The sequence below is a fragment of the Hydractinia symbiolongicarpus genome, chromosome 11 (genome assembly GCF_029227915.1).
Source record: "Hydractinia symbiolongicarpus strain clone_291-10 chromosome 11, HSymV2.1, whole genome shotgun sequence".
Classification (NCBI taxonomy): domain Eukaryota; kingdom Metazoa; phylum Cnidaria; class Hydrozoa; order Anthoathecata; family Hydractiniidae; genus Hydractinia; species Hydractinia symbiolongicarpus.
In genome coordinates, this window is record NC_079885.1 from 7072760 (window position 1) to 7097188 (window position 24429).

The following is a 24429-nucleotide window of genomic DNA, read 5'->3' on the forward strand; positions in this document are numbered from 1 at the left end:
CATTATATGTTGTTTTTATATAATTCTTACCTTCTTATCTTCTTTTAAATAAACACAAGCTAGTTTCCCAAATTAATTTGCTACCATTTTTGGAATCTTAAGCAAATATCTGCCCGTCTTGACAGGGCCTTTATAGGAGCAATTATTTCTTAATAAATATCAAGCTTTTTGAGCAGATGTCCTCAACGAAATTCACGATATTCTGAAATCTAATTTTGTCCTCTGATTTCAAATATAATAGTTATGTAAAATACGTATATATATGTTCCAACTTCAAGAGTGTTTATATTATGTATTCTACAAAAGCCCTTGAAATAACGGAATAAATTGAAATGTAGATGCAGAAATTTTAGAATATTAGGGATTATTAGGGGTACGTTACCTAAGGGATTACCCTTAGGTAACGTACAAATTTTATTTTATCTGATGAAGCAAGTTTCACCTACGAAAAGCTTTGTATTATTATATAGATAATAATATATCAAATCTGTCTTTTATTTGAATATGGCGAATTCTTAGTTATAATCGAGAAGTAAAGGTACCACTAAATTCTTTTTTCGCAAAAGTTAATTTTTTTGCGTAAATTAATTCCTTGACGGTAAGAAAATTCTATTTTGACTCGCTTGATACAGCGAGTCTTGGCAAAATAGCAACGATTTAAAAAAGAAAAAAAAAAGAAAAAGATATTTGGGCAAACTAAAACAATAAAAATATTTTATATTTCCAAGCTTAACTTACACGTTATTCGAAACCTCTACGAAGGAGAGCAATACTAAACAACAAATTATATTTTGAAGGAAACCTGATAACTTAACATCTCGGTTAGAAATGATTTGATCAAATCGAAAATTTGAGATGTTAACACATTCATAGTTAACTCGCATCTGCGAAAGCATCCATTCATGTTAAATTATCAATAGAACGCTTGGTAATTTTCTTCAAATCATAAGAGGGGTTTTAATAAATTACAGTGGGTGGAGTTTTATTCTTAGGTCTGTATAGGTGGTAGGGTAATTTTCCATCCAATTTGTATGATCAGATCACCTTCCAACACTTTAGTTTATTCTGACTTCTTTTTTACATTGTAATTCTTTTCATTTCACAATTTTACCGGAAATTCTCGTAATATACTTTAATTGGAGAAACTTTCGCGAATTCGCGATTTTTCTCCATTTCCGCAAAAGTTTATCTCGCGAAAATTTGCGGGTTTCTTCATTTGCGAAAGTTAATCTCGCGAAATTTTCCTAATTTCTTCCTTCGCGAAAGTTTTCCCAAAAAATTTCGCGAATTTTTTTTCTCGCGAAAGTTTCTCTAATTAAAGTATATGATAACTAATACGGAGGAGGGGTGCTAATAATCGCAAGAATATTGCGGAAACATTTAAAGTTCTTGAAGACTGCGAGTTTCTTAACATTAGATCTTCTCTAACTTTTTTCATTGTTTGCCTAAAAAAATATTTTAAATGCCAAAATAGGTAATATATATTATATATATAAAAAAACAGATCGCCACTTTCTTTTTGAGAATATACCCCAAAAAATTTAGTTCCACAAAAATTTTCTCTTCACGTACTTGGTCCACAGAGAGCCATCCTAATTTTAGGGATTTACATATGCTAAAATTAATTTAACATGTAAAGACCAATGAATATAAAATAGGATAATAAGTGCAAGGAATGGTTAAGTTTTTCCCTGTAAAAACATTTCCTACCAAAGAACAAAAACCCAATTAAAAGGAGTATTTTGCGTTGACCAACTGAAACAACAACAGAGAGATAAAGAAAACGCAGAACTAAATAATATATATTGTATTTGAAATAAGTCTTTAAAAATTCGACTATTTACAAAAATATTTTACCTAGCTAAGCTAACAGAAAGAAAACGTGACAACATATCAATTAACAGAAGAAACAACTTGAGCAAATTCCGTAGGATATTTCGTCTGAATATCTGACACTACCATCTTGACTTTTTCTCTCGTCTCTAAATAAATATAAATAAATCCTTGATCAAGTCAGATGTTTCATTTTATAAAATTTAATTTTTATGCTTATTGCTGTAAACATTTTGCCATGTGTGAAATGAAATACCTACTTTTGCAAAATCTTTTAATAGATAAAAATTAGTAATAGATAGTAATTCAATAATTGAAAAAAACATCAACACACAACCTGTTTCTAAGCCTGACTTTTCATCCTTAACTGACGCAATGAACCATGGTATAAGTTTCTCCATATATGGAAGGAGCTGAAAAATAAGGAGACGATGAGAAAATACTATTCCCTGTCATGAAAAAAAGATTAGGTCCTGAAGAGTTTAATCCCGAGCGAGCAGTCATATGTTTGTATAAGAATCTATCAAAATTTAGAATGGATAACACTGCAAAGATTCAAATACGCGCCAGCTTCTTTTAACAGGCCAATGAAATTTTTAAGTTTTGAAATAGGCGCTCATCTTTTAATCGTTCATTTCATTTAACCCCCGCCGAGTCGTGCAAGAGACTATGAAAGTGTGAATCTATCCTTTCTGCTTAGCGCTCAGCATGAGAATAGGATTGATATCTTAGGCAGTTGTCTAGTTGAGCGATTGCTGTGCTTGCCACGACTTTCGTAGCTCAAAATGGGACCTTTAAATGCACTAGCACCCCTTCGCATGACCCTTGTTGATACGTACCAATAGGAACTGAAGAGGTCATCCTGGGTAATTAATTTTAATAATAATAAATCCTATATAAAAGCCACCTTTAAAAAGGGGATGTCTATTAAAAAACAAGGTAAGACCTTAATACGGACGCTTATTTGAAATAAATGGGCTCGGACCGATTGTTATCACTTTTAAACGACTCTACAAACATCCCAGTGAGATAATGTATGTGGGATTTGAGAATTCAAATATTTTTTACAAGTGTCAAAATCCGCAAAATTATTGCACGCCTAAAATGAACCGTCTTGGAAATAAATTCTGGATTCTAATTAAACACAAAAAATAAAATACCATGGAAGTATTGGATGAGTATAACTGAAGAAAACATTTCGTCACAGTTTCATTTTCACGTTCATCTTCTTTGACAGGCAGACAACCGACAAGCACAGGAAGGACCTAACAATCAAAACGTAACCAATGATATACCGTACTATTTTTCTAATTTGTCGATGTTATTACCGCCACAAGTTTTTTAAGCTTTCTCACAACTAAAATATCAAACATAATGCTGAGAACAACAGTATACCTGGTCCATAGGGAGAGCTTGAGGAGCTGTTAAAATCATTCTGGATACAGCGCCACATATATTATCTTGCACAAGGGGCGGTTGTTGTTGATTTGATAGTAAGCCAAACATCACTTGCAACATGTTCCCATATAACCTGAAACGATGATATTTTTAATACCAAGTTACCGCGAGTTAGGGAAAACAAGGTAAATATTTTGGTTGAATTGACATAAATCCGCCAACTCAAATTGCCGCCCAAATTAATTGTTTTTCGCCTTTCGCAAATTTAAATCATAACCAAAATTTTTCATCAAGATATGTAACAGTAATACTCGTTTTGAATTTTTTCTCAACTTAATGAAAAGTTGATAAAATATTAATGCAACGGACTACTTTTATAGGTTTCACGCTTGTGTAAAAGGTCTTCGAGGGGAAGCTCACAGACGGAAAGCAGTAAACACTGGTGAAAAAAAACAACACAAACACACCAGATAGCAGCGTCTTTAGCGTTTTCTGCGAGAACGCCCAACGCAAATGCCGAGTTGCTTCGGACTTCATCGTCTTCATCTTGCAGCAAAGCCATCAACCAAGGTGCTAGCGTTTCAACGAACTCGCACACTGATAAACCCATGGCTTGCAAGATCTATTAATAAAACTTTAATTAGCACAAGGGAAGCTCGGGGAATTCCCTCCTAACAGTTAAATCAGTTACCTCCGCAACAGTACCAGCAGCAAAAGATCTCTCAGATACCGCAGAGTTCTTTTTCTGAAATAAAACATAATCAAACTCCTAATAAATGCCATCAACATTTTTAAAGCTTTTTAGGCTATCAAAACTAACACTGTGCAGATAAAAACACTATATGCATCTCCATAACAAGAGCCGTATTTTATATGTCGACCAAAGACGGTACATGCTAACCAAGCACGAAATCTTCTAGCTACGTTTAAAAAAATGCGCTATATTTTTATCGATTTTGCTGTGACGGGCGGATTCCATGGAATATTTCACTGACTAACGACTCGTTTTGAAATGAAATAAAAGCTACGTACAGTCCTCTTCATGAGCTCGGGCAAGAATCCTTTGAAGTAGACCTTGAAGTGTTCTCCACCGATAGCTTGGGCGAAGGATGGCAACAGATCTCCTGTCTTCTCGATCAACATTTGGTCTAACTCAGCCTGCGTACCGTCTTCATCACCAGAAACTGTGCTACTATCATCTTCATCTAAAAACTCCTGAGCATGAATCTAAAGTAATTTGTAAAACTTTCGTCAAACCCCGATAACACACGACTTGTCAACATTTATATGCTTAAAGTCTGAAACTTTACACTATTAAGGCAAGAGTCTTAGTATTTCTGAAAAAAATGTACTGTACATTTCGATCAAGAAGCAACCAACACATTAGCAACTAGCACATTAGTCATTATTCAGGTTGTCCACTGGATATCAACTCCTTATTTTCCTAACATTTTCTGACTACAATATTCCTGACATTCCCCTTATCTCTTCTAGCTATTTTTGACGACTATTGAAACCCTGGATTGCCTTAAAAGATGTAAATTGACGCAAGCATGTTGACAGAATAGACTTCAAGAAATTAATCCGAATTTGTTATGAACAGATCTAAATCCTTGCCTACATTTTACAACGTGACAATTTAAAGCCGAAATTTCTGAATACCTACCTTTCCTTTCAGTACATTCAAAATTGCATTTGCCAGCTCATCAATGTGCTTCTTTTCAATGAAAGCATCACCCTTTATAACTTTAAGAAAATCGTCCAATACTTCCACACAAGCAATGACAACATAACGATCGTCGTCCATGTTAATGATGTTGATAGACGTCGGTAAAGTGCGACTTACAAAGTCGTGAACTGAATAAGAAAATAAAAAATTACTTACAAATCAAAGAGTGTGCGGTAAAATATCAATCCGACGGTTGGCGTTAGGGAGAGGAGAAGTTAAATATTTAATACCGTCAAATAACGATTTTTTGATAACTGAATAATCGTTATGTGTATCACAGAAACGTATGTTCGAGTGCTTGTGATTTTAGTGCTCGACAAAACTTAAATATTAAATTTTTTGATTTTGATGCTTAGGACAAGGAGAAGGGGGTAAAAATCGGATTGACGTTAAGATAATTGAGCCTTTTGAAATGCTGTTTAATCATTATCAGTACATTTAAAGTACCACCCAATCCAAATCCCCAATCAAATCTTGGAGCTACTATAACTGAAACTTTTGAGACTTCTAGAGGTTCGTTATACTGGAAACCCGCGAAACAAGACAGCTTGAATAAATAAATTTAAAAGATCTAAAAAAAACCTGGCTTAAAATCTGTTGCATTGTTTTCCTTTAATATCTTGTGTAATGCTACACACAATCGGCAACCAGCAGTGACCGACGCTTTTCTTACGTTCGAATGTGGATACTAAAATATAAAAAAAAAATTATGATGTCTGTTGGAAAAGTTTTAAAGTCGAGAAAAGCACAATAGATGTGTGAATAACATAAAAGAGAGAAGCAGCACGAAATTGCAGCTGTAGTGTAGTATTTCGTCATTTATTGACAGCTCCAGTGTCGTGTTTTGTTTGTGAGAAAGAAAAATAAGGGTGGAAAGGGGAGTGCAATAATACCACCCGCTGTGCAAGGCAACAGAAAACCAACAATTTTAAAATAACATGCCACTCCCCTGCGTTACTAACAAATTAAGGTACAACAATGCGTCAAATGAAAAATATAAGCTTCATTCTAATTTTTTTTAATGATAAACTATAAATTGGAAAATTGGGTACCTCAATTAACAAGAAGATCTCTTTAAATATTTCTTCAATAAATGGCATCATAGCATTTCTAAAAAAAGACGTCTTCCTCTTTCAGTTAAATAAACCATCTCATTAAAACAGGTTAACTTCTCAATGCTATAAAGCAGATTTCACGATTTAATACCATTTTCTAAACTTTTTCATAGGGCAAGTCATACTTCTTATTCGAGTTTTTTTTTTTTTTTTGCTGCTTACAAAAAACATTTTGCTGAGTCACTAAAAATCTTAATGATCAATCAATCCAGAAAAATAAAACTCGTGAAAAAGTGAAAATTAGTAAAATTTCAGCCTTGCCATTGTTCTAATTTTTCACTCATTCTCAAGACTGGCTGTTCTTGTAAAAATTTTTTATAAATAAAGATGTATCATGAAAACATGGACCAAATCCTGACAACTTACAAATTTAGCCATACAACATTTTAGATTACAAAAAATACAGAAAGTTTGATTACCCAACATTTTCTGTTATTTCTGCTAAAGAATTGATCGTGTCTTCTTTCTCTTCCATGTAAGCGTTTTCAACAGAATAACTGAAAAACAAAACATAATGTAAATTATATTGACCTAACGTAGAATTTTCCTGCATTCTTACATAGGGTTCAAACTAAATTTGCAACTAATTTTTTAAGAATATTTAGGAAAATTTAGGAGGATTTTAGCTGTTTTTAGAAAGATTTTTTTATTTATTGGGGAAAATACATATTTTCTTTTTAAGGATTTTAGGACAGTTAAAAAAGTGAAAGTGCAACTTAGAATCACAATTTATTTACACGTTTTTTTTATAAGCAACAGAGCTGCTACGGCAAGAGGCTGAAATTTGCATCAAAACTTAAGTAACTGATCAGCCTCAAATTGTGGAAGGTTAAACAACCAACACTGAAACATGAATAATTTAACAAGTAATCTACATAAAGAATGAAAAAAACTCTTTTGTAATGAACGATAACACCTAAAAAATACTAAGTGCAAGTTAAAATTTTGTGAAATTTCAAATTTACATTTAGCAACTTCTAAACAACCACAAGGTCGAAATCCAAATACTTCAATTAAGGGCTATAAATTTCTCTTTTTAAGTTTTCAACAACACATCTGATACAGCTAAACCACCTCAGTTCATATTTAGTTCATTAAGCCATACTCGAAAGTTAGTCCGACTTTTCGTAATAACTCGCATTTTTCAGAAATACTCTCCATAACTAGGACACATCACCTGACCTTAAAAAATTTCCACTTTTCATCACTTAAAATCAAACGCATCATCACATGATAAGTGAGTACCACCCAATAGACTTCACCCATGATATAAGATCCTATTTTCTCATAATTAATCATAATAAGTTAAACTTGGTTATCTCATAAAATTGTTCACACTCCATCAAACACTTACCCTGCAATGCCATCCTCATCTTCGTCATCATCATCGTTATTATCATCAGTACTAATATCTTCATCTACATCGTCTTCAACTAAAAATGACGGGTCGTTGTTGGAATCATAGTTAGCCTAAGGATAAAGAAAAAAAGTGACGAATGTTGTACTTGACTGATACCAGTAATATTCTGTTTTGTTTTTGTTTGCTTGTTTTTAGGTATAAATACTTACCACAATACCTTCGGTAGATTTTAACGATAATATCATGACCGGACATATCGTTGGTAAGTATTCTGACATGCCATCTTTTAACACCACTGAGAGTGACGCGAAAAGTCCATACCTAATAACAAAATAAACATCAAAACAATTATTATAAAACTTTCCTTCGTCTGTGTTTATCCGTCTTTTTCGGTTCTCCCAGCAAAAAAAAAAAACTATTCTGTGCGTATTTTTTTATAATTTTGAGGAATAGAATATGAACACACAAAACTTTCTACAAATAATAAGCAAAAAATAAAAAAGTAAGGGGTTTAGCATTTTTGCAATCAGATCTTTTTTTGAAGTATACCTTTCGCGTATTCATTCTAAATTCGTTGTAGCTACTCATAAAAGCTAGTACTGTACTCATATAAAGGTATTTTTAAGCCTGAGGAACAAAGGAAGTTTTGAGTAGCGAAGTTTCACATATTTCTCATTCAGTTGGCATGTACAGCTTGGTTTAAAATAACTTAAAAAAAGAAAGGCTTTAGACTCAAAAATTAAGAAATATCCACTTACGTGCAACGTCTTAAGTCTGGATCGTCGCAATCTTCGATCATTTTCTAAATAAAATCAGTAATTAAATTGTTACCAAAGAGGCCGTGGTTGGATGACTTCAAATTAGCCCCTATTGGAGGGGGATAGGAAATTTTAAAAATAAATGATGGCACCTTTTATTCAGGGGACTTTTTTTTGGAGGGGGGTGTGGCATTGATAATTACAAGCTCGTGAGCTTGTTACAAGCTCGTGAGCTTGTATTAAAACGCAAATGGGTCCTACAAGAATGGAAATTTTTGCCTCTCTGAGCACCGACACGGGAATCGTCGTGTGTTCGAATCTCATCTTGGTAACTATTTTTACTTTTTTTTTTCTTTTTTCTTTTTTAAAAAGATAAGACAAGTGTTCAAAACACTTATTTAAATAGCTAGTAAATGAAGGTGTTTCCACCAAACATTTTAAAAGTGAATGTAGGCAGAATTAACTGAATTAATGAATTTCGCAAATTTTGGGGTTTGTGGGTTTGTGGTCTTTCTTCTTCCTGTCAGTCGGTTCACCCACAGACGGACCCATCGAAAATTAAAATTTCGAGGAATTTTCCGTTCAGGAAGATCTCACAAATCAATTTTGAAAAATAACTGCGTAGTGTGTAACAAATATTATTGCGTATCTGAATAGTAAAATATGTCGTGTCTAACTTCGTAACAAAAATCCCAATTTGATAGACAACATTTTGTAAACTTTATTCGCGAGGTTGTTTGCGTATATCATACGTCTTGTTAGAATTTAGAAAATCGATTAATTTATTTTTTTCTTAAATTATTACAAGTTTTGTTCAGATATTTATATTCAACAAATTTCTGTGTACTTTCTTTTGAATCATTCAGTCTAATCCTTTGTCTCGTATCTGTGTCTAATTGACATTTGCAAGTTTGAAGTACGAAAGTGGCTTCACAATACACATACACGTCTTAAAGTACTGCTACTTTCGGATTTAAAAAACTCGACTTACAATGCCAAACTGCATACATTCTGCAGCTACTGGTAAAAATGCATCACGGCTAATGTACCTTGCTAGTGCACCGAGAGTATCTAGGATAAAGAGAAGCAAATATGTTACTTCACACAAAGCACATCAGTACTCTCACAGACTGTGATAACTCTTCTTTTCATGAATACACTAGTCTGTTAAAAATCCACAGGGTCCCGTCAAACAAATTCCAGGCATCGCTTTTTCTAAACTTCTTAGTACAAAGTAATTTTAAAGCAGAGAAAGAATACGGCTATTGATATAAGGGTAAAGTATGATAATTAATCTCCTTTTTGGCAATTTACTTTAGGCTTGGACATTTGAGAGCTGACTATTTCCCTTCATTTAATATCTTATTTGCTTTTGATAAGGTCTATTCTCCAACCATGCAAATCTGTGGATAAGAAGTGTAAGAGAAAATGTTATATAACAGTAATGTATACCAACCTACAGTTTGTGCATGAACATCCATAGTATCTATTGTTAATGGTTGTGTAAGATATACCTAAAAGTTAACTCGGATGAATTAAAAGAAATATAATGAAGAAGTTAAAAAATTGTATGGATGACATAGCAGCTTCAATAATTCATAGGGTTGATTCAGAAATCATTTTAAGGGGAATTGTCACTGGTTGTTACAATTTTTGGTCTTAGTAGGAAGTTAGAGATTGGCCATATTATCCTTTTAATGACATAAGAAACATTTTTATCTGTCATACAAAGATAAATATTGAAACCATTTTGTCATATACTATTGTCATCAATCATAAAGTTTTGGTTGCCAAAATTTCTCTAAAAACATCGACGTCCAAATTGTTCCAGATTAGTCCCTAATCTATTTATTCGCTGTGCCTTACTATGACACAAAATTACAAATAGATTTAGGGCAAAGTTGAAAAAGAACCAGAAGTAGAGTGGCTTACTTTTAAATGTTCCATGATAATAGGGAAGAACACAGTGAGGTGGTCTTGGGCTGACGTAACTGCACATTAAGAGTATTTAGAATATTAACACCATTACAATATCAATAAACAGAAAAATATTGCAAGAATCGAGAAAAACTTAAGGAATACAGAAAAATAGTGAGGTAAACTGAATTCAAACTTTGCTTTCATGTGTTACATGGACACAAAAAAAGTTTTCAACAATGAAGAAGTTAGTTTGAGCATGTCTGTTAATTCACAATGTTGAAAATATTGAAGAACAAGATCACCAAGTCCGTAAATTTGTTATTGGAATGTACAATTTGTAAGATTTTGTGCTGCTCAACTCAAATAAATTTTTTATGTTGTATTGAACTGAATTTCACACAACTATAGCAATCATGTACTTTCTTTTCGATGATTGAATAACCTACCTAGAGCACCAATAGCACTAATCGCAAGTTCTGTTGTATGTGAATCCTATAAAATAAAAAGATTTATTACATAAAAACATGCAAATATTAAGTAATAACCAACAGCTTATTATTTAAATTTGAAATTATGGCGTGTAAACGCATTTGCTACTAAACACGGATAGATGTCTCTAACCTTGCTTATTTTCAGTAGTGACAAGAAGGCCTCCATCAATCCATTGGTGTGTGTACTAACGATCTCCTTGTCTAGAAAATAAAACAGTAAATATAAACAGTAAAGATAAAAAATAACTACAGCTCTGAAAATAATATTTCGGTAAATGTCTGTTTTTAGCTATTTCCTGAAATGGGCAAAAAGGTTCACTTGGCAAGCTGCAGAGGTCTTACTCTGGCAGAGGTATAGTCCGAGTAAACAGCGTAGACAGTGCGTTAGCTGCACATTCTACAATGTCTACACGATAACGGCCTGTAAAGGTGCGAAATTAAACAATTTTAATTACAAGTTTAATCATAAGTCAACAAATGATTAAAGAAAGTAAAAACGTTTTTACTCACCTAATCCTTCAGTAAATTTTTCAATGGCATAAAACAGTTTTGTCAAAGTGCCTTTATGTTTAACATCAGCTTCTCCTCCACTATTTATTACGGTTTGCAAAAAACTAAGCAATAACGGAAGTACTTTTTCGTGAAATTTTCCGACTTCAGGCTAGAACAGTAAAAAAAGATTTACAACTTTTCCACAATACCTGTATTTTATTCAAAATTGTAGCTGAATCGTTACTTTGTGATTAGGTCTCGAAATAGCACTGCCTGGGATATAGGAATGTCAGATGAAAATCTGCTAAACGTACAAAGAGTAAATTCATTGTTTTTCGTTGTCTAACAACTACTATGTACTAATACACTACTACTGCATGTGCGTGTGTGTTTTTGAGTTTAGAAAAAAGAATGTTATTATGTTTCAGTTCTTAAACGCCAACTTGGTTATTTCTTGACAATATTACATTAATTAAATGTCAATAACTTATTTATGGTAATGAAAGAATTGCATTGCAATTATAAGTTTGATGGTAAATAAAAATAAAAAGCAAGGCTTAAACAAGCTAAAAAAACATATTGAAGAAGAACTACTTTGTTCATCACTAACATACTGCCTGGCAGTGAGCGGGATTCGATCCGCGGTTCCCAGAACTGGGAGCCACAGACGAACCATCTACACTACGTGCGGCTATATGTTAGGGATGAACTCAGATAGTTTATCCGGATGGTGTGTATACATAGGTGAATATTTATCATAGCACATCCGTATTTCATTCTCAAACACACATATAGGCATTACAAAAAACATATTACTGAACTTGTCCAAACACTAATTGATTACAAGTCACATGTCTTTGTCATTCTCACCTGAACATGTTCTGCATATTGACCAAGAGCAAACAAAGCAGCATTTCTTACAATAAAAGATTCATCAGACAAGCCTGAAAACATAAAAATAACGTCTGTTTAACATTTGATGGTTCAGGAAAAATACTTGCATTACCAAGTCATAAAATGATGGAAGTTCACCTTTCATTGCAGTGTCTATTGCATTTTGAAGATATCTAAAGCAATAAAAAAGTTATCAGAATAAACAAGAGACATTGTCAGAGAAAGTTTAGCAAGGTGTATAACAGAATTTTTAAAAAAATCCAAGAACATTTATAGAACATTTTAAAGAACATGGCCATAGCAGCAAACAAACAAACAGAGAAACTATACGAAATTGCATTTCATATAGTTTCAGAACTTTTAAAAACCTTTACCTGTTCCGTATAAAATCTGCACAACCTTCTGCTAATTCTCCGAGAGCTATGTATGCTGCTTTTCTTTCATATGGATTGGTACTGCCAAACAGTGGTGAGAGAGATTCCATCTGTTGGAAGTAGACAGAAATATTTAGTATCTTAACTAGCCGATACGGCCTGTGGAAAAGTCCACTTAGGCAGAAGAACAATGAGACTACTACATGAACCACTGTTTATTCGAAATTTTTTAACCCATAGCATCTATTGTGAATATCTTAAAACTCTGATCAAAAAAGTGTTTTCCGTGGTGAAAGAGATACATACAATTAAAGTTTTAGTGACACCTGCAAAATTCCAATGTACAAAAACAATTTATTTACATGTTGCCTTCACTTTGTATATATTTAAACGTTGATCAAAAAAAGAATAGGGTCAGTTGCGAAGATATTAGGATTTAAAGTTTTTGTGATGACGTCATCAACCTGTCTGGTCCCGAAACAGGTGGGCTGACCCAGCTTTAGTAAATTGGTCCTAATTTGATCCACCCATTTTAAGTTATTAGGCCTTTTAAAGTGAAATGCATTGCCTTCGCTAATTTCAAAAATGATATTGACGTTGTGCGATAACAACTAGGCTAATCAAAGAAAAATGATCACATCCACTTTGCCTGTTACAGACACATAGATACAGTTTTCTTATTATTATAACAGATCAGCATGAAAAGTGGGAAAAAACGACCTAAAAATTAATTATTTTTAGACTTTTAAACCTTTTGTACCTGGTGTCCACATATGGGACAGAGCAAGGGTCATAAGGGGAGAGTCTCTGCTGTATTCCTACGTGGAAGAAGGGCCCTGCTAAACACCCCCATATGAAAGGGCAGCAAAACTTTTTAACGGTGTTGAATAGAATAAATAGAATGTTTAATTCGTTTAACATAAATTTTAAAAAAGCAACTTCAACCACTTAAACAGCAAACAGATCATAAAAAACCCATGGTCATAAATCATGGTAATAAATACTGACCAATAAAGGAATAATCTTTTCTGGAGATACATGTAATGCAAGCAAGTCTAAAGCCTAAAAAATATAAGAAGAAATTAAGTAGTAAAACACAAGACTTACATGTTTTATGCATCATGTAGGATGTGTCATATGCCTGGAAATTCAACGGAAACAATCGTTTCGTTTCCGCGACATTTCCGCGAATCAATAAAGACGGTAATAAGCCCTTGGAGAATATTTTAAATTATAATAATTTTATATTATAATATATACATATTTATATTATAATAATTTACTACTATCAAGTAGGTCTTGTCACTAACTAGGACGTTTATGAAATGGTTCTCCACTTATTTATCGGTTTAAAGCTAATCGTTACCGTCGTTAACATATCGTTTTCTAATGTCCACTTCGCGGAAACGAAAAAACATTTCTGTCAGCTTCAAATTACATGATGGATCGTCAGCTTTAAATTACAATAATGATGGATCGTTTCCCTAGACTCCACAAATTTCCAGGCCTGATAATACACTACACATTTAAAAAAAAATTGTCTGTGGTCCCACGCATTTGGAAATTAAGTTATTCGTTCTCAGTATTTATACACAAAATAAATTTTTATGAAAACAAAACAAAACAAACACTACATTTTGTATGATTAAGCTGATCTTACCTGTCCAGCAACTGATTGCAAATTGTTCATCTCGTCAGCCTCCTCATCGTTCTCCTCATCTTCATTGGGTATTGCCATTAATGATAAGAGTAAAGTCACCAGAGGTTTTAAAAGCTTGGCTTTCAGCAAAGTCTATTAAAAAGTAATGATTAAATATAAAAAGCTAGAAATTTACATAGATTATATAGATGCACATAGATAGAAATAAATTGAGAATACCTTACTCTTTCTACGACACGCCCAACAAACTAGGTATAGTGCTTTTACGCGTAACGCTTCAGACAAGTCACCACAACTCATGATCTGATAATGAAGTATTATTAAATAAAGAAACATTAAGTGCATGTGCTTGATAATAAAATCATTTAGAATTTTAGTTTTTATGGATAAGATAATGAAAGCTAAAACTATCTACTAACTGCCAGGGCTATTTACATGAAGTCACCAAAATAACAAAAACAATGCATCTTCTAACTGATTGGTTATTCAAAACCTTGTTGGATCTTCAAATGGAGGATTCAAATTGGACGTTGCTTGTCAGTGGAGAACCAAACTTTTTAAAATATGAGGTATACGTAGATGCCCACACACTCACAGCACAATTTAGCAGTGCTATGAAAAGCACCTGTATAATCTAAACCATTTTAGACTAAAATTACTTTGCAGGGATCAAAACAAAGCTGTGCACAGAAACTTAAAATATGACAAAATATGACTATTACAAAATGAATTACCTGCATACAGAATTCAACAAGAGATTTTACATAAGGTACAATGATGCCAACTTCAATTTGGACTAATTCATCAAATATGTCTAAAGCTTCATTTGCTTTATCCTGCAAAAAAAAAAAGAAAAAGAAAACTTGAGCAAATTCTATTTTGGATACCTTTTCCTATTCGAACAAATGTAGAATGTTTTTTTCTACAATTTCCAGAAAATATATTAAGGCAAGGTGGCAAGTTTCGAAGTGTGACCCCACAAGTCATTATTTGGGCTATTTTTATGGTCATGCAATTCAAACGTGTCAATTTAGTCAGATCTAAACTCTCAAAATGCGCTAATTGTTATTGAAATCACAGTGTGGGCATTTTTCTCAGGGTTTGTGTGGGCCCTGACATGGATTATTGCATGAAGTGAATTATTCCGAAAGTGGGCATATTAAAAAGTGCAACTAGCACAATTAAAACACGGCTTACCTAACCTACATACTAAAAAAGAAGCTATTCCAGTATGTTGCAGGGAATTTGTGAGTTAATACATTTTGCCAACAGTGAAAAATGTGTTATTGTCTCAACATGTTGATAAGGATGAGTATGCAAATAATTAACTTCTACATTATGGCTCATTAAAAGTCAAAAATGAATAGTGTATGATGGTAAAAACAAAATGCATAGTCACAATTTTTTTTTACTTTTATTATATTGCTATCAAATATTTGTGGGTTTTTCAATCTAAGTAATCACAAACATATTGTAAAGTTCAGTTAATTCTCACCTCATCCTGTTTTAGTAAAGCCTTAACCACGATCATGATCTGCCCCAACATTGGCTTTAAGAGGACCTGTTTAGGAAAAAAAGACTATCAGTAACAGATTTGGTTGTGGGCAAACGCTGTGGGGTGTGGTAAATCTACAATTTTGATCTTTTAATTGCTTAACCTTTTTTTTAAGCAATGACAGCAAAACAGTAACTTGTTACTACGTTCTCAAAGATAAATCAGATTTTAAAATAAAAAATAAAAGTTCTGATAGACAAAAATGTCATAAAGAATGCAATGTTTTTCGCACACTACTATCCATATTAATTTAGGAAATCTGAGATAATAAATGGCGTGGTTTCAGAAAGCTTTTTAAATTTTTAAAAAAGCTCTTTTCATTCTTTGATATTTGACAGATATTTAGAAGGTATTTGCACTCATTTTAACATTTTATGTATTCTGCATAAATTATAATGTCATGTTGGCTCTATAGAAATTGTTGATAATTTCTATTGTCATAATTTTTGACTTGTACAAGGATATTTGCCAACATTTTTAAGGGTTACAGAAACAAAATGTAAAGTGTTTAAAACATCTTTGAAATGGTGCTACTTTACTTGTAGCAGTTTCCTTATACTTTTTGTTGACTGCTTTGTAGCTTTAGAGTTGCTTTGTCAGTTTAGCAAGCATACTCATTCAACCTATTGAAACTAGCCGACAAATAAACCATTTTTTGAGTTCTCTAACGTAGTTGAACATAATTTATCACCTTGGATTCCCTTTTCAAAAAAAAGTCACTCAGAGTAAAAAAAAAAGAAAAGTTGAAACGCAAAAAACATATACCTCTTCATCTGAACCAAAAAATTGCAGCAGAGGAGTGATACACCTGGATTAAAAAGTATAAAAAGTATGAAAATATTGCCTCAGTGACTTATAACATGAAGAAAAAATTGGCAGAACCGTATACTTTTCTTACACATCAATAAACACTCACTTGATTACATAGTAAGCATTAAGGTTTGACTGTGCATCGCCTAGACCAGTTTGAAATGCAGGAAATAAGTCTCTGTACCAAGGACGAAGCTAAGTATATAATTTGAAGTGCATGTTAGTTAAAATACTCATGCTAAAATATAGATTACCCTTTAAACTCATGCTTATTGTACATAAAGTATAAATACCTGCTCTGGAGCAGCCTCACATACAGCTTGAAGTAAACAAAAGCCACTCTAAAAAAAAATTTACACAGCAATAAAGATCTTTTTCTGAAGTATACTTCACTCGATAATGTTTTTTAGTGTAAACAGTTTGGTCTTTAATGTCATGCTTTCAAAGGTAATAAGAAAGTTTATGCATTGTTTATGTATAGCTGAAACACACAAGTTATGGTTTGTCAACTTTTTATATGTAAAAAATACCTCACGTTCCGCACAGCTTAAACTTCCAACACAAGCAGATATAAATTGCATTAGTTCTGGCCATAAATTATCACTCAGCTCATGACGAGCAACAGATCCCACCTAAATAACACAAAATTCATAGTTTAACTTCATTAATCAGGTAAGTATAGAAAATTAACTAGAATGCTAAGATAGACTTTTTTAAAAATGTCAGAGTTAAAGGGGTTTAAAATATTGCTAAAAATGGCTTCTAAATTGGTTCTTTGTGTTACAGATGCACCAAAAAGGAATTAGGGACAATCACAAATATCTTATTTGTAAAATAAAAAATAAAATAAAAAATGGTATAATCAGCACCATCAAGTCTTAATCAAGGTTCACATTTTTCGCTTCTTTTTTTTCTTTTTTTGGGGGGTTAAACGTTTCGGTAAGTTTAACTAAAAATAACATACTTTTGTGTTCTCTTCAACGTAGAAGTTTTAAGTCAGATTATCTTAGGGTTTGTTAAATAATAGCACAAGTAAATATTTAGAGATGTTTCCCTGTGTGGAATAAATAAAATAGAGGTGCTTCACATTTTTATTTGGGAGATGGAAATAATAGGGAGAATAATATATATGTGACATCAACATCAAGACATACCACTTGGCATACTGAAGCACGAACAAATACACTAAAATACAAATTTGAATATATATACAGTATCTCAAGAATTTTGAACAATAAAAATTGGAATGCTATTGTACCCTATTTTAACCTACATGCCTTATTCATTCTTTCTTTATTATTAAACAAAAAATAATGGTTTAATTAATGCACTTTTATTGTGCATTTTTAACCAAATTATTGACTTCTATCAGAAATCAGTATCACTTCCTGCAAAGAACGCTACACCTGTTTAACAAACAAAAAAACGATTTGTTAGAAGGTTTGAAACTGTAAACAAATCTAAATACTTGACTACAAAACCTGGTAGACCAAGAAATACAGGCAAGCCTGGCACATGAAAGAGTGAAGAAGTGAAGTTTGGATAAATGCATTATTTGCCAGCAAGATGTTACTGAAAAACTACATTACAGGGCATAATAAGGATTCAAGAGAAATCACCTTTAGTGCATTGCCATAAAAAAATTGCAACCCTATCCTATTTATAGTTACTTTGATGCATGATCATTAGAGATTATTGAAAGGGAAAAGAAAAATAAACAAACTGCTAACTAATAGCAGTGTTAGTCCAACAACGAGAAAGTGCAAAATATGTATTTAATGAAACAGAAATTATATTAACGATAGTATACAGGGTTTTCACTCTTGAGTGAAACTTGAAAAGAATTTTTAACCTTTTGTGGGAGGATGACAGTGTTTTCATAAAAAAATTTGAGAGTATATTTGAGGAAATTTTAAAGGTGGTGCCATGAGTGAAAAAGGAATTCTTGTACAAATGTAGCACTTCTATGTATTTTGAAAATAAAAACATTAAGGAGATTTGAAAAGGTTTTAAAAAGTTCCTTTTAGAGGAGAATTAAGGCGTTTGGAGGAGGCATTGGCAAGCCAGTATTACACTGGAGCTAAATCCATATTTTTTAGATTGATTTGGCTTCTTTTAGTCATTGACAAATTTTAAGTTATTGATATTAACCCTTTAATAACTATTTAAGAGGGCAATACTAATACAATATGAACTGTTTTTCCCATCTATATATCAAGAAATATTACCCAAGGTCAATAGTATAGATTGCTTATGAGATCAAAACGGTGACCAATGAAAAGTAATGTTTCTTGAAAGAGATAAATAAAACGGTTTATATTGAATTTATTAACTGATAGCTATTTTGTTAGAATCCATCACACAAATTCGATGCTCTTTTGCTTGATGCTCATTGTACTGATATTTTAATAAAAAAACCCGTAGCAGATTTAAAATCATCAACACTTCTTGCTGTTTTTCTGGCAGGGTGATTGGTTAAAAGTTATACTGTGCTGTATAAAGCCTGTCATAAAAGCTTTTTAGCCAATCAGGGTTACAGATTTCCTGTATAAACCGTTTGAGAATAGCTATCAGTTAATAACAGAGATTATTATATACCCGTAAGCAAAAACAGCCATTGAATAAATAATCGTATTCCACCCGTTTTATTCAATGCTTGTGACGTAACAATAGTTTTGACAAAACATTCGTAAACGCATGTTTTGATTTTATCCTTTCCGCCTTATTAATTTTTATCGTAATTAACTGTGATTGGTTGTTTCTTAGTGGTCCGTTTTCTGATTGGTCGATTTCCAAACACGTGAAATGGCGGGAACTTTTTTGTCGAGAAAATTCTTTTTACAAAAACATCGATTTCACAAAAAAATGTTTCGATCTACACTATAAAATGAAACGAAAACAAAACGAACACAAAACAAAATAAGTAATATTAATTATAACAATCTCTTTTGGGCATATAATAAAACATATATACAATAGGTAAACATAGGTTATTGGATTTATTAACCCTCGGTGATATTATATTCAACTCCGCTGCGCGTCGTGGAATATAAATCACCTCGGGTTAATAAATCTTAATAACCTATGTTTACCTATTGTATATCTACTTATTATTGCCTGCTTGATGTAAATCCTTATTAACCATGTTGTGTGATTTTAAAAAAACAAATGACAATAATAAACAGATATTTAATGAGGTGGAGAAGACCTCGTTAAATATCACAAGTTTGACTGAATTATTTTTGATATCCAATTTCACCAAATTAAATATCTGTTTTATCAGATATTTTAAGATATAAAACACTTTGATGAATTATGCAAAAAACAAGTTTTATATTAAACTTATAATGCAAAAAAATTAAGAATTTCAAACCATACAACATTTAAAAATAGTATGCTTATAGCATTCTTTTGTCGACACTCTCCTTTCTTGGCATATTTATGAGTGCAGACAAGTGTCAAAACAACTCTAATATTTGATATTAAATATCTAAGGTTATACTTACACTGATTCTTTTGTAACACTCTGCAACAAAAGCTCTTTCAAACTAAAAACAAAACAATTCCTTTTATAGTCAATTGAAAATTACTTAAAAAGGAAGAATTCCACATATAAAAAAGTATGAAGTACCCCTTCTTGACATCAGAATGTATTTTTTTCCATTGTTTTACAACTCTTCTTCGCAACAGGATAGCACAGTACTGACGTATCTACAAAAAATAACACGGCAATGGTCATATTAGATTTATCTATTCTCTAATTTTTTTACTTTCACCAATCTATTGGATTTTTTATAATTTTATTTTATTTCAAGTCTATTTATTGAAATCACGTAGACTTTAAACTTGCTTCAGGGGCTGACAATTGCTTTTATGAACTACAAAAAATGAAAAAACCAATTAAGTGTAACATTGACAGGATGTAGGTTGATATTGATCTTATATATAGAAATATTACCTGATGTATCCAAACAAAATTTAAAATGTCTATTATTTTCTCATTCCCTGTCCTCCAATGGCTTTAACTTTGAAGTAAGGGTTTTTTAAATGCTTTTTTTGTTTCTGCTTAAATTCTTCAGAAAGAATCAATTAATATATATTATGTTAATTAATAATGTTGTTGTCTATTATTTCCACCTTTCCATGCTTTCAAAATTTATCCATGCAAATACATTTTTTTTATATATAGGTGAATATTTATCATAGCACATCCGTATTTATCTAACATTTTATTTACATTCTTAGAACAAAACTAAGTTTACAACTAAGCTTAAGTGCCATGTGTGAAGTAAGAATGATCGAAAATCTATTGGGGTTTAAAGGTTTCTTCATAATGTCATTAACCTTTGTATTCTGTTATTTTGAAACAGGTGGGTTGCGCATTCTTTAGGTGAAAAAAACATCTTCTTTGGACAGCTGAATTCTGGCCTGGTTTGGTATTGTCAGTCACGGACAAACTTAGCCTAATAATATTTGAGAAATGATGATAAAGGAACAATCAACATATTAGATATACTTACAGTAGGATCTTCTGAGTTTTGTAGGAGTTGTACAAGTGCGGGTATAACTAAATCCGGTTTCGTGAAAGCTGTTTTCAATTGTAATGTTGCCTAAAGATAAAATTTTTGTTACTTAGCCAAAAATATCTTGGGTATGAAGTTATAAATCAGCAATTACATAAATGCACTACAAATCATAGCCAGAAAATCCTGGAAGTGACCAAGGAAGTAAGGAGATGTGTTCCCTGTATCAATAGCTAGCTATTGTTTTTGCATCATTTTTACCGAAAGATTTAAGTATAAAGATAAGGAAGATGAAAGTATAAAGATAATCCTTATACTTTCTAGCATAAACGTATATATAACCACTCAAAACTCTGAGCGAAAAAGAGTCAATATTTATATCGAGCATGACGGTCGCGATATGGATCGCGAAAGTCACGATGCATCCTGAAAGTCAACCTCATGATGGATCACCCCCTTCACGATGCTAAAAAATTTTACTATCGCGACAGCATCGTGAATTGTGCGTGACGCGCATGATACGCAATCCACAATGTTAAGTGTCCTGGTAGAATTATTTATAATATTGATGATTACAAATATTACAAAAAGATAAAGTTATACAGTTTTACTGCATTTCTAACCCCTCTAAGGACAAAGTTTGTTTGAACAGATTTCTAGAATGACTTCATTTATGAGTTTACGTCTGATTTGCCACTAAAAAAGACGCACAAAAAAGACCCGGACATTTAAGACCTAAAAAAGACGCACTTATAAGACGCATTTAAAAAAACGTCTTTAAAAAGCATTGCAAAGACGTCTTTAAGACTAAAGACGCACAAAAAGACACACAAAAAGACACCAGAAAAGCGGACATTTAAGACCTAGAAAAGACGCATTTAAGACACATTTGAAAGACGTCTTTAAACACATTTGGAAGACGCCTTAAAAACTTAAAAAAACGACATCTTTACGACGTACTGAAAAGACGTTGTAAAGACGCACAAAAAAGACTTCGGGAAAGCAACATTTAAAACCAAAATAAAACGCAAAAAAGACGCACGGAAATGCGTCTTAAAGATGTCTTAAAAACGTTTTTTTTGCCGTCTGGGATGCTTTTCTGATTTTTTTTTCTCTAAAATTGGTCACAAAACTGATGAAAGTTAATTGGATCATGTAAAAATTGTATGCTTTCGGCATATTCAGGCTTGTGAAATTCAATTTTTTAAAAGTATTTTTTAACTTTTTCAATTAATTGAAAGGTTTTTAACCGAACGAAAATGTGCGTTCAGAAATAATTGGGTTTCATTTAAAGGACGTTTAAAAACATCATGTCTTCAAAAAAGGAAAACTTCAAGATAATTTAACCAAACAAAATTTGCGTTCAGAAAAATGTGATTTCCCATAAAAGAGGATTTAACAAAATTTTTATCAGTGAATGGATGTTGGAAGAAGCACTCTGGAGCTTATTAGACATCCAAAGAAAATTCAAATAATCTTCTTGCTCTAACCGAAGTTCGTTTTATAACATATCACACACTCCAAAATTAGGTCTTTTCTGCAGCAATTTTTTCGTCCACATACGACATTTCTAACGTTTTGTTAAATTTGTAGTTGCTGAAATAATAACTTTGTAAGTAAGTTCAACTTTGTCTTTGCTCTCTGAAGAAATTTTATTAAAAGAAAAATATCAAAATCTGTTCTCGTGTATCACATGTCAAGTTTCCATTTTATTTTAAATAAATTACACAAATCGAATTCGATTAATTGGATTGTATTTCAAATGGATGTGTTTTGACCAATTGAACCAATCAATATACAAAAAATTCAATATTCTCCCAATAGGCGCTGCATGACAAATTAGCAGGGCTTGCGTAGTAGCTTTCCCCGACTAATTCAGGCAGTGCTACAATCTATATTTTTTATGCAATAAAGTGTCTAAGCATCATTTTTGAAATACTGCCTCCTTTCCATACCTTCCAACCTTGGAACCCTGTAAAACGGGAGATTGAGTGAACTTAGTTTAGAGTTTAGAGAAAATTTTGAGATTGTGAGCTTCTAGATGCTCGAAAAATGCATTTCCCAGAATGGCCAAGGTGTTTAGGGCTGTTTTACACCAGAAAAATTTCATAGCGTAAATACATATTAATAAATCCCGCTATAATAATTACTGCTGTATGTTTGCGACCACTTTACAACATTATAAGCAATGAAATGGTTAACATAAATGTAAAACTAACAAATGAAAATGTTCTTCCTTAGATGAATGAACTAGATTGTATTGTTCACATGCAGATAATACATTGTTTTAATAAATCATCAGGTATTTTCAAGCTGTAACAATTTTGGAGATGTTCTGGTCGTTTAAAGAAGAATGAATATGATTGCACATTATTTTAAGAATTTAAATTATCGCTGGGTGAACTTACTGAACGTAAATGTATGGTTTTTTATACAATTTTATCACATATGTGAGTTACCCACGCCAACAAAGACAAAATGGTAACCGAATTGCAAGAGAATCCACAACTTTCTTGGTCTGGCTGAATGCAGGAAGAATGTTTTTTGAATTATTTTACATTGATTTTAAAAACTTTCGAAGGAAAATGCTGCTTAAACAGGAGAATATTCTTTCCAACAGGGGTACAGGAGTGTTTGTTTAAGGGTTGGAACATATGCTTTTCTCTAAGCTGAATAACATGTTTTCACACTTTTTACTTGTATTAGAGCTAACTAATCTCTGAAAGTTTTAAAACTGTCAAAAATAATGTTTGAATGAATGAATGAACATAAAAGTGGATTTCTTAACGGGGTAAAACGGTTTACCTGTTGAATAACAGCATTATCAGGCACTAAAAGTTTTTTCAATATGTTTTCTAGCTCCTCTGTCGCCATGTTGTTCAGAACTTTCCCGCGAAATAAAATAAATTCTTGGAAAAACTTGTACCCAGAGCCCAAACTCAAACGGCACCACGCGCGCTGCATTCACGAAAAACACCTTTTCGTTTCAGAATCGCTAAAGGAAAAATTTTGATACCAACAGCCTCATTTGCTAAAAATATGCTGAGTTGTAGTTTTCTTATTAGACACGCAGGCGGGATGAAATCTCATCCTAGGATAAAAGAAAACTGTTTACACGTGAGAGGCTGATCCCCGGATGAAATCATCATATTTTTATGTTTCATCCCGAGATGAGTTACTCATCCCGTGATAAAACATTAATTTTGCTGATTTTGCGTATGATAATTCGAAGTGATATTTCTTAATTCGTGAGTAGAAGGGTTAAACGAAAAACGTATAACGACGGCGCCTGAGAAAAGAAGTGTAATATTGTTAAAATCACAATTATAACTAGCCTAGTTTACTAAGCTTTCTTCTTCGAGGTTAATAAAATGAGTTTCTTTTAAACAAAAGCTTAGACGCAAACGAATGACTCAACGGAAACCCCGAGTTTAAATTGAACAATTTGACTAATCGCTTCGGAGACCAATTTTATTTATCTGTGAGTTGTTTACCAAGCTTGACCACATCTTACTCT

The 24429-nt window shown here is 32.4% G+C and overlaps 1 protein-coding gene across 1 annotated transcript; it reads right to left on the reverse strand.

The window, feature by feature from the left end:
• Positions 1-1792: 1792 nt before the first annotated feature.
• Positions 1793-23843, reverse strand: LOC130614475 (importin-4-like). Its single transcript, XM_057435903.1, has 37 exons — positions 23718-23843; positions 20910-20999; positions 20021-20100; positions 19896-19937; positions 17544-17574; positions 16920-17021; positions 16683-16730; positions 16496-16584; positions 16345-16387; positions 15520-15585; positions 14759-14860; positions 14244-14327; positions 14025-14156; positions 13373-13426; positions 12365-12474; positions 12129-12163; positions 11967-12040; positions 11115-11265; positions 10735-10805; positions 10560-10605; positions 10126-10184; positions 9650-9707; positions 9185-9264; positions 8194-8237; positions 7645-7756; positions 7430-7545; positions 6495-6572; positions 6013-6070; positions 5543-5648; positions 4898-5088; positions 4264-4458; positions 3923-3976; positions 3699-3853; positions 3229-3364; positions 2994-3098; positions 2171-2246; positions 1793-1982 (listed from the first exon to the last, which is right to left on the reverse strand). Exons 1-37 carry the CDS (start codon positions 23784-23786, stop codon positions 1894-1896), a joined length of 3231 nt encoding a protein of 1076 aa, XP_057291886.1. The 5' UTR covers positions 23787-23843; the 3' UTR covers positions 1793-1893.
• Positions 23844-24429: the final 586 nt, after the last annotated feature.